The sequence below is a fragment of the Mchenga conophoros genome, linkage group LG9 (genome assembly GCF_057382185.1).
Source record: "Mchenga conophoros isolate Kocher_MC1m ecotype Shallow Benthic linkage group LG9, M_conophoros_male_GT1.1, whole genome shotgun sequence".
Taxonomy (NCBI): Eukaryota; Metazoa; Chordata; class Actinopteri; order Cichliformes; family Cichlidae; genus Mchenga; species Mchenga conophoros.
In genome coordinates this window covers 25,782,088-25,796,899 of record NC_140534.1, presented here as the reverse complement: position 1 = coordinate 25,796,899, position 14,812 = coordinate 25,782,088, and the positions used below count along the sequence as shown (strand labels likewise).

General features: G+C 37.8%; 1 protein-coding gene across 1 annotated transcript; it reads right to left on the bottom strand.

Moving 5' to 3' along the window:
* Window positions 1-71: 71 nt before the first annotated feature.
* sgk3 (serum/glucocorticoid regulated kinase family member 3) lies at window positions 72-10,031 on the bottom strand. Its single transcript, XM_085287239.1, has 17 exons — window positions 9,736-10,031; window positions 5,650-5,820; window positions 5,442-5,525; window positions 5,215-5,287; window positions 5,057-5,132; window positions 4,779-4,854; window positions 4,543-4,592; window positions 4,389-4,446; window positions 4,086-4,169; window positions 3,866-3,997; window positions 3,415-3,527; window positions 2,898-2,934; window positions 2,476-2,562; window positions 2,150-2,245; window positions 1,855-2,010; window positions 1,576-1,665; window positions 72-949 (listed from the first exon to the last, which is right to left on the bottom strand). The coding sequence occupies exons 2-17, from the start codon at window positions 5,743-5,745 to the stop codon at window positions 779-781; spliced, it is 1,479 nt and encodes a 492-aa protein (XP_085143365.1). The 5' UTR covers window positions 5,746-5,820; window positions 9,736-10,031; the 3' UTR covers window positions 72-778.
* Between the last annotated feature and the right edge of the window lie 4,781 nt (window positions 10,032-14,812).

Below are 14,812 nucleotides of genomic sequence, written 5' to 3'. Positions count from 1 at the left end.
CATACTTCAATGAAGATGTTATTAAAACAAGGGAGCTGGGCTTAAATTTATCCACAAACATTTCAAACCGATTTTTTTTTTTTTTTAAATTTTCTTTTATTGTTGTGCAGGAATACAGGACTACTTAATTGCCAGACAAAGAAAAGCATTGTGGAATTTCTGAATTTAAAAAAACTGTTAATGCAAATAACAGAAAAAATAAACACATACAGTTCAATAAAAAAATCATATAGAAAGGTAACTTATGAAGCAGAAGACAGTCTTTTCCATTTTGCAAATGTGACCTACAAACCAAAATGCTGCATTTACTGGTTTCTCAAGTAATCCCCACTTCCAGCTTAATGTGAATGTGAATATAAACAATAGTTGTTGTTTTTTTACAGTAATTACATAAACAAACACAATTGTGTCTGAGAGTCAAATTGAGTCACTTAAAATCCAGTGAACTGTTCAAGTTTGTCAGAAAACTGCTTACTGACTTTATTTAAGGGATAATTTTAAGGCAATATAAAGGCTTATTTTGTAAACTGACAGAAATCACTTTAATAAAGAACAGTGGTCCCTAAATCTAAAAAATAGAATCTGTCTTTTTTTTATTATTATAAATACAGGTAAAATAATACCTTGTTTCAACCAAAATCTATTTTGAGTGCAGTTCCTTCTCAGCTGCGTGCTTTGGCTTCACATAACAAGTTAATCCATTTATACTGCTTCCCTTTAGTAAAAAAAAAAAAAAGTTAGAATGGTTAAGGCAACTGAATGCTTCTATGGGAATGTTTCATAGGAAAGAATCATCAGAAGGCGGTGCGTAAGAAAAGCCCACAAAAGCGTCATCGGCTTCCATAACACTAGCGTTGACAATCGACTGTTCTTGAGACCAGCACACTGAGTTGGGGACCATCTCCTCTGTGAACTCAGGATCGAAGTTTGAGATATCACTGACAGAGCTCTGTTTAAAAAAAAAAAAAAAAAAAAAAAAAAAAGTGCAGAGGTCACATTATCATTCATGTTAAAAAATACAAAACACCATCACAGAGTAGGTCACCTAAGGGTGACTTACTCCCGTAACAGAAAAGCATTGTTTCAATTTTACACTGTGCTCCAAAAAGACACGGCAATCATAAAAAATTATAAATGGAGTTGCCAGTTTACAAAAAAAAATAAAAATCAAGACTTGTAGTTGTACAAACAACAAGATACCCCTGCAACAAAGCTTACCTAAGCGAAATGTGACCTTTTCATTGTGTCAATACTCTGTTAGATTGCATATCTAATTTTGTTGGACTGCATGTATGTGCACGCTTGTTACAAGTTTATTCTTGTTTGTTCTTTAAGAATTACTATGAACTAGATCTACTCATACTATAAACATGATAACTCAAATATTAAAGCTACTCCATTTCCACAAAGATGTTTTTAGTCATTCAGTGTGATTAGAATAGTATATAAACAATGTACTGTACAGAACGTCCTGTAAGTCTATACTACTGCAAAGCCAAGAGAATTATGTCTTGTGAAGAGTCAAAATAAGTGTAAAATACCCAGGTGGTTTTGATTACAGGAAAAAATATTTACCACAAGTGGTGTAAAAGGGGGAGGGATCTTCTTCTGCTCAAGGTCATCCCAGTTGATGGAAGAGAAGAAGCTGTGTCTTCTGATCTCAATCTGAAAGTCAAGAGTAAATAAACCTCAACATGATTTTTCAGCTAACAGAGCGTGAAGAGAAGAATGACACTCATTTTTAATTAGTGTTAGAGACAGTGACACGCATATACATTAAAGGTATGGGCCACTAGAGGGAGCTCAAAAGTTACAAATTCTGTAGTGAAAATCAATTTAATAAATGAGACATACAAAGTCTTCCCTGTATCCCAGTCTGCGCTTGCCATCTTTCTCCAGCAGCCCGTCGAGGAGAGACCAGGCTGTGTTGGAGGCACCGGGACGCCTGGTTAGCGGCTTGTGGAGGATGTTGTCATACATCTCGTGTGTGTCCCTGCTGTAGAAAGGTGGCTAGAATATGGGGGGGGGGGAGTAGAGGTTTATAAGTGAGTAGGAAAATGTGGCAACTCATTGAAATGTTTCAACATTTATCACTAAAGCAGATTTACAAATCAGAGTTATTTTTGGAAATGTCAAAGTAAAAACTCACTAGACCAAAGAGCATTTCATACAGCACTGAGCCCAGACACCACCAGTCTACTGTGCGATCATACGGCAGCTTCTTCAAGACCTCTGGAGCTAAGTACTGCTCATTTAAAAAGAAGAAGAAGAAGAAAAAACCCCACATAATAATATGACATTAACTCTCACATTTTCCTTCTAGCTTAAAACACAGTTATCAATGCTACAGTTCTTTTGCATATGAAAGTGTATTTTATTCTCCAGTAGTTTAACAAATTACAACACACACACACACACACACACACATTTTCAATGATTGTCATGTTAAACAAAAGGCTTTCTTGGAACACAAACCTCAGGTGTTCCACAAAATGTAGTGGTAGTGTCCTTCTGGGAAATGCCTTCCTTGCACAATCCAAAGTCTGTGAGTACGATATGCCCCTAGATAAGGGAGGACATAGGGATGTTTTTAGATAACATGTGCTACACAAGCAGCTCATTAACCCCCGGGACTGAGGATACTATTGTTTACTAGGAATGTTGGCTGCAGCAGTCAGTCACATTCACCGTTTCCTAACTTTCTCAATGAGGCTAGGCAGGAAAATCATTAATAAGACCTAATCCAATCACACGCTTTCTGTCCAGCTGGAACTGGAAATGACAGCAGGAGAATGAAATGTGTCCTGTACGTGTTTTATGTAATAACTCCTCCACCAGTTATAACCCTAACATGATATCCAAAAGTGGCATTGAGATATATTTCGTTGAACACTTACCTCGTGGTCAAGAAGGATATTTTCTGGCTTTAAGTCTCTGAAAAAATAATTTCAAACACAGTTGCATTTAAACGCCCATATGTTTGAAGTAAATGTAATTTCAATTTAATTTCATAAGCTCTACACTTGAAGAAAGTCTTGTAAAAAAAACAAAAAACAACTAAGTATATCTCATCCTATAACAGCTTAAAGAAACACATTTAGCTTTATTAGCTTGAAGTAATCAGCCTCTCACACTGCATCTTCTTTACCGCATTGCTTCAGTTCAGTGAGCTTTGCAGGCATTCATTTATGCACAGCTTTTTTATGACCCCACCATAGCATTTCAATCATGAGATGTCTGAGACGTAGCTCTTCGGGGTTTTTCTCCTCATAGTTTCTCTGCACGGTCTATTTGCTAGTAGTAGTAGTATTAGTTTTTCACATGACTTCACAGAATCACTTGAACTTTCTTTTTCACATGACTGTATCTTGGCTTTACATATTTGGCTTGACTGACACTTGAACAGCAGCATACCTGTAAACAATCGTGAGAGAATGCAGGTATCCCAGCGCACTTGCCATTTCAGCAATGTAGAACTTTGCTCTGGGCTCCGGAAACGTCCTTTCTCTTTGAAGATGAAAGAAAAGCTGAAAAGAAAAAAGTTATGGAGAACTTATAAATACTGATATTTCATTTTTGGCATGTTTTGCTCATCTAGTTCAGAGTAAGATTCGGCTTTAATGGCATGCTGATTGTCACGCAGCGCAGCTAAAAAAGCCAATCACACTTGAAGCAGTAACATGCAAAAGCCACCCTTACTCTAAGTAATGCTATAATCGCTAATAAAAATATCACACATGGAGGTGTGTTAACAGTAAAGGGGGATTTTTAAAAAAGTTTCTTTATTGCTTCATTTCTCAGCTGTTCATGACAGTGTGACTCAATTCTGTGTGATTTTATTACAAATAAAAGTGAAACAACTCACTTCTCCTCCATTGATGAAATCCAACACGAAGTACAACTTGTCTTTAGTCTGGAAGGAATAATGAAGCCCAACCAGGAAAGGATGTTTCACGTTCTTCAGCAAAACGTTGCGTTCTGCCATGATGTGTTTTTGCTGATTGGCACAACAATATATGTGAACCATTATCATACACATATCCAAGCCAAAATACAGATAAACTCAGTGGTGATCAAAGTTTTACCTCTTTCCTGTTGAGAATGATCTTTTTTTGTAAGATCTTGATGGCATAAAACTTTCCATCGTGTTTTCGTTTAGCGAGGAAAACCTGCATCAGGAGAGAACCAGAGCACGTTGAGAATTTCATCAACACTGAAAACCGAAATAATTCCTTATCCGATTCTCACTTCCTACATGGAAAGGGCAACACATGCAGAACTAAAACCTGTTGCTTCCTCAACAGTAATGACATTAAAACTTGTCACTGTCTAACATCTGGGATGAAGATAAAGTGAACATATTTTCCAGTATTGCACCAATTACATACCTTCCCAAAACTCCCTTTTCCTATGACTTTTAAAAAGTCAAAGTCTGTGGGCTTGGCTCTGAAAGATAAAATATTTTTAAATTTACAGGCATTTCAGATAGAAATAATTGATAAAAACATCAAGGCCTTGTCAGCTATGTTCTAGTAAACATACTGTGGATTTGCAGAGGGTCCCAGGTTGATGTTTCTGGAGGTAGAGTTGTTCTGTTGTAGAGCAGAAAAACATCATTTAGATAAGCCAGTGAGACCCACAGCTGCCATATTAACATAACAGCCTAAAATAACTGTCTGAAATATTTATATAGATATATTTATGCATGTATAAAAAGGGTTATCAGACAAGATGCTATCATCAGGACAGGCAAACCATCATCCAAAACTGCTACATACCTTTTCATCTTCATCCTCAGAGGCATCTGATATTTGTTCCCTTTTTTCCATTAGTAAAAATGCCCTCACATCTGGACTGTGAAGTTTAACACAGGACAAGCAGGTAAATAAAAACATTCTAACAGCAGCAGGTGACAGCCAACATAGTACAACTTTTAATTTAAATAAGCACAAAGCACGGCTAAAAAAATCTGAACAACTCATCCTAATAAAGTTAGCATCAGACATCAATATATAATATAGTGTTGTATAATAACAGTAGGAGCTGCTACACTTACTGGTTGCAAAGCTGAGGATGTGAGACGAGTTTTTTGATGAACTCATGTAACCCGGCTCTTCTTTGCTTGATGAACTCTATTTAAAACAAACCTACAATCAATCACTTGCACGCAACAAAGATCAAGCAGGGCCTATTTAGTCATATGCAAACACCTACCCGGGTCAAAGTTGTCCCCAAATATCCTTTTAGCTGGAATTTTCAAGTTCATAGATGGAAACTGTTTCCTTAACTGTGTTAAAAGCGCAACAGAGAAAATTATTTTAGAAGGGAGAAGATTATTCTGACATATTTGTAATTATTCTGAATGATTCTTAATATCATAAAACACAACATCTGCCCCCCAAATTAGATTTGATGGAAGATCAAGATGTTCCACTGCTTACTGTGTTAAAGAGTTTATCAAACTCTGCATATCGCCTGAAGACAAACCATTCCTGTTGTCCAACATTGACAATCACTTTGTAAACCTGAAAAAAAACAGACAACCATAATTCATGTAAACATTAAGAAAAGTAGCAAGTCCTAATTTAAATGACCATTTCTGGGATTACATTTCCTGCAGAAAAAATATGAATGAACCAATGTACGCACTGTGTAACGCTTTTTTTTGTCCCTCTGCTCATTGTGGCAAGGGATGCTGACATTGGGAAAACTGGGTTGGTCCTCCATCTTAGGGCCGGTCAGCATTCAAAGGTGCAGTAATGTGTCCCCCAGGAAAAGGCTTCAAGTATACGACTGGCCAATCCTCATTCTGGGTCTCTACTGCAAAAGAGGAAAGAGAAGAGCTTACTCTGTTATACAGGAAGTGAAACTGGTCTTGCTCTGCTCACTACACATATCAGCTTGCAGGGCTTACATCACTGCACACTTCAGAGGTGGCAGCCTTTGCTCATTAATCAGATTATATCGGCACAGTATTTGTTGTAACTGCTTTGCACTTTATAAGCACTCAGTTCTCGAAATGGTATCATCCCATGTGTTAGAAACGCTCAGTTTTATTTTGCCAAGGATCAAACATTCATATCATTAAGATATGTTAAATACACAACAGAACAAAATATGTAACACCGGTCTAGTTATTTTTAAACTAGGTTATGTACACCGTATGTTAAAACGTTGAAGAGTGTAAGTATTTTTCTTCTTTTTTGTCACTATCTGTTACATTACAGGTAATCGTTTTTAAAAAGACGTTATTCAAATGTAGTCTTGGCTGAAAGTCTGTCTACAAGTCCTTCGGCTTTCTTAACTCTTTCACCCATAAAAATGACTATATCATATATCATATATCATCTGACTATTAAGAAATAAAGTTTCTGGATTTTTCCAAGGGTAGCTGCCTAGGCAGAGACCACCTTCACTTGCCTCTGATGCACACCCAGTCATTTTGTTCTTTAAGCAGGCTTAAAATATGACAGAAACCATTAGTTTCATAAAAGAGCTTCAAGGGTTACTCCTGCTAGGCTTTTGAGGGGTAAAGAGTTAAAAAGGGAAGATTGTGGTGAGAGTACAGGGACAACAGATGGGTCAGTGAGCTGCAACATGGCAGCAGGTGGGCTCCCTCCTCCTGGGCAACCAGTTAACTCACTCCTTACTGTGAGCATATCCCATCCTCCCTCAGTTTTAATAACATAACACTTAAACATATCAATACAGCACATACTAGCTATTATTTTGCTGTTAATCGTGCCATCTTCTTCCAGATGACTCTATCCATGCAATCTCTTCCATGTCTCCCCTAACAACTGAGCACATACAAGCCCACAGTGATTCACACACTAGCTCTCAAACATGCTGAGTCTGTGACATTCTCCCTTGTTTGGCTCAGTAGAAAAATGTATAATTTTTTTTAAACCTTGCAGGGGTTTTTGAAGCCAGAGTTACACAGCAAGCAAAACATTAGAAGGAAATAAATAAAGCAAATTGCTGGGATCCAATAAATTCCTTCCCCTGACTGTTGAATTAACAAAAGGTCAGGCTTTCAGTTGATTTAAGGTGAAGGGGGACAAAGTTAATACTGATAAGTCTTAATGAGTAAATTCTAATAAACTGTAACAGAAGTGTCTTCTGTCTCCAGCTTAACTGGGGACCTGAAACGATCACGTGTACTGTAAATACTCAACACTGTGTAATCTAACTGAACACACAGAGAGCGGCATATCCTTCTCTGTCCGTTATGTAACGTCTGTTGTTTTAGAACAAAGCTCTTTGTCTGCTGCTCTGACTTGACCATTGTCTGAGGTTTGTGAGGTCAGCCTAGTTTTGTTTAGTAGTTTTATCTTTCCGAGCCCTGCTGCTTTCTCAAAACACACAGAAAACCTGCTCTGTGACAGCTTTCTCCTGCCGCGTACGGATCCTGAGTGTATCCTGAGTGGGCATCTCATTCTGCTCACGTTGGGGTGAGGAAACGGTAAAAGAGCGGCCCTCTTTAAAATGCATGAGTGCAGTCAGAGGGACCTTCATGCCCTCTTCATCACTAGGCGTTCTTTCTGTTCTGTCACGACACTGTAAAACTTTCTTTTTAGTTTCACTTTTACTCACATTTATAAGAACACAAAGAGCCAGTATTACCAGTACTAACTTTTCCCTCTAATACAACTGCTTGTCCACATATGCAAAGCATTTGTTTAAAAATAGAGCTGTAACTAGGAAATATTTTCATTTTGCTGAGACTGTTCAGTCTATCAAAACCCATCAGCCTCAGCCCAAGGTGACCTTTTAATGTGTAATTCTCGTGACACCCGCCACCTAAGATTTAAAAAAAATAAAAACAGGTAAAAGCAGGAAAACATATTTTCTGGTGATAAATTAGGATATGTATTGATCTAATTGACTGAATCTTATTACAGAATCGGTGTACACCAATTCTGTAATGGAAAAAAAAAAAGGTTGCGTCATTGTGGCTGGCACACACTAAAATGCCTGTGCACATCGCCGAGCTGCCTCACATCTGTGCGTGTTTTTCATGCTTAAATGGCTTGTGAAGCTCACAGGGTAGGACCCGCTTTTTAACATTCCAGAATTTTTTTTTGTTGATGGGGGGAAACAACATATAACCGTGCAGTGAAACCTACATTTGGAGCCTGACACAGGCTGCTACTCCTAAGTATGGAATGCTGCAGCTCACCACACCCACCAGCACGCACTGTCAAGTTAAATAATAAGAAGTGAAAACAAAGAGTGGGAATCACAATGCGAATAAGAAGGAATGAGACTATTGTTAAACATGTGTCCTCGCCACAGTTTATGCCCACATCACAACATGAATTAACTTGTGATGACAGACCCAAAATATTACAGCCTACTACATGGGATAAAAAAAAAAAAACTTCTCAATGATCAGTTCAAACATAGGGACATCTGTGGTTATGTACAGTAAAGCATAAGCAACACTAGAAGACCACGAAAGCTCAGTCAGGCAAGCAGCTGCTGATCAACAAAAAAAAAGGCAAAGTTTTGAGGGGACGAAAGATAATTTCTAACCTTTACTCAGACCAGTCTGCGTTGCCACAACAGTGGCAAATCTCTGATAGAGGAAGTGCAGCTTGAGTAGTGCGGGGAGCACAAACATAGTGCATCAGCACATGACCAAATTCTTACCCTAACCTGACAGTCGAGACAGCTTAGAGACAGCCGCAGTGTCTACTGACTTCCTTTTCGCAGCAAACCTGAATCAGTGTGTGCACTGACAAGAAATGACCGGTTCATCAGCTGCAGAAAATAAGAACTCAAAGAGAGCACGCTCAGCAGCCTTAAGGAGCTTTCTCTGTTATGACAGATGTTGAGCTGGCTCTTTTGTAATGTGAGTATTTGTCCCATAAAACCACACATTAACATCAGGGAAGGAAATGTGAAGTTGACCTCCAGTCAAAGCAAATGGACAGATGAGATGAGAGTCCACATGTGAGTTTAAATATACTCTTTGGATAATAAGAGGAAACGGAGTGATGAAGAGGGATCACCAAGGGAAGCAACCTTCCTGTCAGTGTAAATTTGAGTTTTTTGGTGCGTGTTAATATCACACAAGCTTGGATAAACATTCAAGGTGAACATTCATTGTGACAGCTTCTGAAGTCTGAAAGCTACGTAGAGCTATGTGGATGACAGTTCCCTTGAAGACAGCATTGAAAAAGGCCTCGTTTACTATTTCTGTTTCATTCTGCCAAAAGTATCGGCAAAAGCTTACAAAGAGTACAGGTGTACTTACACCGGTACTACTTTTAAATCTGTGCACATGTTACGTGTATTGAGGGGAAAATAATTTCTTAATAAAACATTTTCGAGCCGAGGACGTGAGAGAAAAGAAAAAAGAGACAGGGGAGGGAGGAGCTCAACACACACACGCAAATAAACCCCCGGCAGACACTAAACGATAAGCTTCATACACTCTAACAAGACCGCAAATGTAACACAAACTATAAACAATACAGTATTAAGCTATAAGGACATGATGAGTACTAAACAGTAGATGAGCAAACACAAACACAAACACAAGTTAGTAACTTTAAGCGTCTCTCGGCTAAACTTTCTTTAGTGACATATTTGAGCAACAAACGGTTAATGTTATAACTAGCATTATATTACTTAACATTACACTGGCACCAGTTCTCCTCATTTGAAGTAAATATTACAGCTACAGCTAGCCAACACGTCGTTAGGAGTTACGTGAACATCACGTACCTTTCAGGATTTTGACGCGGTGTTCCTTTATTTTCGCAGTTCCAGCGGGGATTTTTCGCTCTACGGCAGTTAAGCTGCTAAGGTAGCAAACATTTATCCAGGTCGGGCAGGGACGAAAGTCCCTAAACCCTCCAAATGAAAGTGTGCTTTCTCTCACTGCTCACAGCCGTCCGACAAGTGAGCGCAGCAGGAAACATCAGTGTTTCCTGGCCGCACAAAGTTCCAATGAAATTTGTCACGGGACCTCACACGGACAGACGCGACCGCCGTGAAGTACACACTAGACACCACTTTACTTCCGGTGCTGCTTTTCAAAATATAAGGGGAATAAAACTTCCTGAATTGATGTCTTTTGCTTAGCCGCTGTGCTAAAAACAAACACATTTTAAGCACTTTGTTTTACTTTAATGTTCCCGTCCACCGTATCCTCACGCCAATCATAGTTCTAATTAAACATATTAAACACATCTTACTGTAGCCTCTGAGATAAAAAGCTGTGCTTTCTGCTGGAGCCCAACCCATATAATACTTTTGAGTCATTCTATAATTGGGCAGTTTAGGTTTCAAAAGTGGCGAATAAGTGATAATGCATTTATTTTATAATCTATGTATTTAAGAAAAACAAATGATAAACCATAAAAAACAAACAAAACCCCTTAAATTTGTCCACCTCAGGCATCAAAGGTTCACTTTTTATGAGATATTTTAGTTAGTTAACTAATTAATATTTAGACTTAGACTTAATCTTAGCAACTTTTGAACCTTACCACATCTAACTTTTCAATAGTCCCACTTTTTTGGTTTATTTTCAAAAATTTTCTCAAATAAACTCATCTAATAATTTAAACCAGTGCAAAGATAATAGATTCAGAGCTAGGAAAAACATTTACGATTATATTATTAACATGACATGGTAACAGGGTTACAATTTGAGTAACCATTTACACAAGACATAATGACTTATTACATATAGAACTTGTGCTTGTACATAGCTATATATATTTCAGACAACAGAAATGTTGTTTATGTTATTTATGTTTACATATATGTTTTTAGCATGTGTTTGTAAGAGGTGCGAGCTGTAGAATATGATACATGTGATGATGGAAAGTCAAGGATACATGCAGTCATATAAATAAGGAATCTTTTCAATTAATTTGCCTTCCTTTGGAAATGTGTGTAACAGGGTTGGACTGGTGAGAGTGCAACTCAATCTAGTCAGAAAAGATTAGAAAAAATACAAAGCACATCAAAGAGGACTGACTTCTGGGAGCTGAAATGTTGCATTATTCGTCTTTGTCATTTTCACTGTTTTGTTGATTCCCTTTCCAATCTAAATAAAGGCATGCGTCAACAAAATCCGAACAACAAGTATGCATTTAGAACTCATTTTAACTGTTATATTTGACATGCAATTTTGGTTATCAAGAACCTGTGATATGTTTGGATTCTTGAGAGATATTTTGTATTTCAAATGCTTTGGAACACCTTTTATAAAATCTATATTTTGTCCCTGAACAGTGGTTTACACAATTTACACAACAATTTACACTGGCCTTCAAGGACACAGTCACCTTTAACTAAATTAGCAAATTTGCCAACATTTCTTTAGTTTTATGAGTTTGTTTACTCTGGCGATTAAAAAGGCATTTAAAAATAATTTTGGCCAGCTATCCTATAACTCTGTATGCATGTAATTACACAAATGTCCTTGGTTAAAATTTCAAAACTTGTGTTTTAATAAAATCACGACGTTTTGATTACGCAATAAACATTTTTGGGCTCTTATTTTCCTGGGATAACAAAAACTTCCGGTCATGTTTGCTTGGCACAGCTGGTTTACTCTGATTCTGACGAAATCCAACAGTTCAACAGCGCCACCAACAGGAAAGAAGGCAACAGAAACCCAACAATCATAACAGTATTCAGACAGTTGAAGGCCAGCAACTATGAAGTATCCACGATGAATTATTTCAATTATGAATCATTTAATAATAATGCAATTATTAATATTTTGTTAGTTCATATTATTTAATATAGTGCTTCATAAATGTGGTAATATCCTTTTTAACAAAAAAGTGTGATTTAAACTTTCAGTGCTTTTGTGTCTGACCTTTTGTGGTCAACACCTAAACACACTGTAGTCCAGGTCAGACCTGACAGAGCTGATACAAGAGAAAGGCCCCAGTAGTGCTCTCCACAACAAATCTGAAGAGCTAAGCCAACATTAAATGTAAATATTTTAAAAAGAAAAGTTTGACATCTACATTTTGACTGAATATTTACATATATTTAATAGCTAAAGTGAGAAGTAAATAGTTTTTACTTTTTTAAAAAGTTTTTTTGTTGTTGCTGAAATCGGCTGTCCTTTAAGTCATCTTGATAGTAACCAAAACTGTATCTGTATGAGTGTGAATAGTTTTCAGTTTGTGGGCCTATGCCACAAATTGACAAAAGTAACGCAAAATTAAAAGAAATAATAAAAAGAAATAAAATCAATAATATTATAATACTTCAATGATTGTAATGTGTGTGCTTGACAACATTTATGTGATGTACACAAATACTCTATACAAATCCCACAATCATATATTTGTACATTTCGACATGAAAAATGGCAAAATAAATAAATAATCTTTTAAAAAAAATCATATTTTGCATAGTTAGATCTTAACAAGTTCCAAGTAGAGCTTCAACATGCCACAAGAAAAAGTGGGGGTGAGACAAAACATTTTTTGAGCATGCAATTTATTGGGAACAACACTTAAACTGAAACAGGCTGTTTTACAGCTGATCAAAAATTTAAGACCACATGCTTTTAAAAGGCCAAATCTGGGCACAAATGTGGATTCACTGTCATTTTCTGTCAGGTAGTCACACTGCCATGGCGTTCTGATGGTAAAGGCAAAAAAAATCGCTCCCTTTTTGAGCATGGTCGGGTTGTTGAACTGCATAAGCACTTGAAGCGCGGCATCACTGCTGAGGATTACAGACCAACAAAAGTCAAGTGGAAGACCCCCCCAAATTTTACCAGCAGTGAGCCAGAGGATCCAAATGGCTATCCGTCAAGACACTGGATGATCCTCGACCCAAATTAAGGCCGTTACTGGTGCTGACTGCAGCCCCATAACCATCAGACAGCATCTTCAAAGGCCTCGTCGCCTTGAACACCACAGAACTGACCGTTTGGACTTTGCAAGAGTGCACCAAACATGGGACACTGAAAGGTGGAAGAACGTTTTATACCCTGATGAGAAAAAATGTAACCTTGATGGTCCTGATGGTTTCCAACGTTACTGGCATGACAAACAGATGCCACCCGAGAGTTTTTCTACGTGCCACAGTGGGGGGGCACCATATGGGTTTGGGGTACTTTTTCCTTCAGTGGAACAATGGAGCTTCAGGAGGTGCAGGGACGTCAAATGGCCGCTGGCTACGTCCAGATGTTGCAGAAAGCATCCCTCATGACTTAGGGCCCTTGTCTGTGTGGTAAAGACTGGGTTTTTAAACAGGACAACGCTACAGTGCACAATGACTGCAGGACAACGGACTTCTTCCAGGACAATCTTTCACTCTTCACTCTTTTGGACCATTCTGCATCTTCCCCTGATCTTAATCCAACTGAGAACCTTTGGGGATGGATGGCAAGGGATGTTCACAAAAATGGACAACAGTTCCTAAGAGTAGATGCCCTTCATGCATCTATCTTCACCACTTGGAGAAACGTTCCCAATGTTCCATTTGCCTAAACAAACGTGTGATGGATCTTCAGAAGGCCTGGTAGTGAAGTGGAGTAAAGTTTGTCGGGCTCTGCTCTGGTATAAGTATGTCACTGTGGACACGGTTGCTACAGAGACACCAGACTCTGTAAAGCACAGGCTGTGACAGGAGGATGGATGCAAGAAGATGTACAGCAACTGTTTCTGTCTATAATGTAATGGTGAAATTTTGTGGATGAACAAACACATTTTATATCATTCGTTATTAAATGATAAAGAATTTCCTATGATGTTGTCCTGGCTGATAATTAATAAACATTAAACAGCTAGCATCTGCAACTCTAATTCAGCGATTCAGCATTTCAAATTAAGTTCAAAAACTTAACTAATCCTGATTAGAAAGCCAGATGATGTATTGTACAAAAAGTTGTGCAGAATCTTTTGCAACATAAGTTTAGAAAACCTAACATCTACAAATCAGGAAACCGGTTTTGTTTTTCCTCCTCTGTATTATGTTTATGCTGTTTGCATAACAGAACATGTGCACACATATAAAATAGTAAAAAATTATTTCAGCTGGTTTAATTTTGTTTCTTCAATACTAAAAGTTCATGTAACACATAACGGTCTCAGACTGACTTGTCTGTGTGCACAAAGGTCACTCACAAAGCATCAGTGGGTGTTTTGACTTCCTGTCATTTCATCACTGATCTTTAGCACCTTGGTAAAGATCAGTGGAAGAACAGCAGCAGGCTGGTCCACGCCTCTCTGTGGTTTTCTGAGGTCAGGGCCCGAAAACACACGGAACAGAACAAGCCTGGAAATCAAATATGAAATCAAACATAGAAACATGTTTCTGAATCCTGTGTTGTTTTGTAATGTACTGTAGCAAGGCAACATCTGCTTCCCTGTCTGACTTGTCACACGAAAAATTGCTGCAGTGAGGATGATGAAGATTGCTCTTGCTCAGTGACTGCTAATTAAAGCCCCTGACATAGAATTTAAGAACATAATTGGACATTTTCCTCCACAGTATAAGCTTGAGGAAAACTGAAGCCACCTCTGACCTGCTGTTTAATGTTAAATTCATTTCATCCTTTGTCCTTTGCGTCTCACATGCTTATTCATCATGCTTATCATTGGAAGTCCACTTTTGTAATTGAAATCTTCAGAAAATCCAGATATTGCAACAAGTACAGTACAACAACTATACATGTAATACAGATCAAAGCAGAATTTAGATCAGAGAGGGCGTCAGAAAAGTAGATGATTAATAGATGATCTATAAAAAAGGCATGCTGGGGTATAGTGATGATCATTAAGAGAATAGAGGAAAATCAGACTGCTGAGAGAAAAGA

Excerpts from the sequence above, each read along its gene's own strand:
- sgk3 (XM_085287239.1), bottom strand. The coding sequence starts at position 5,745 with ATGCTGACCGGCCCTAAGATGGAGGACCAACCCAGTTTTCCCAATGTC. Across the intron at positions 4,447-4,542 it reads GGACCCTCTGCAAATCCACA|AGCCAAGCCCACAGACTTTG; the intron begins GTATGTTTACTA and ends TTTATCTTTCAG. Across the intron at positions 2,935-3,414 it reads TCTCTCACGATTGTTTACAG|AGACTTAAAGCCAGAAAATA; the intron begins GTATGCTGCTGT and ends TTATTTTTTCAG.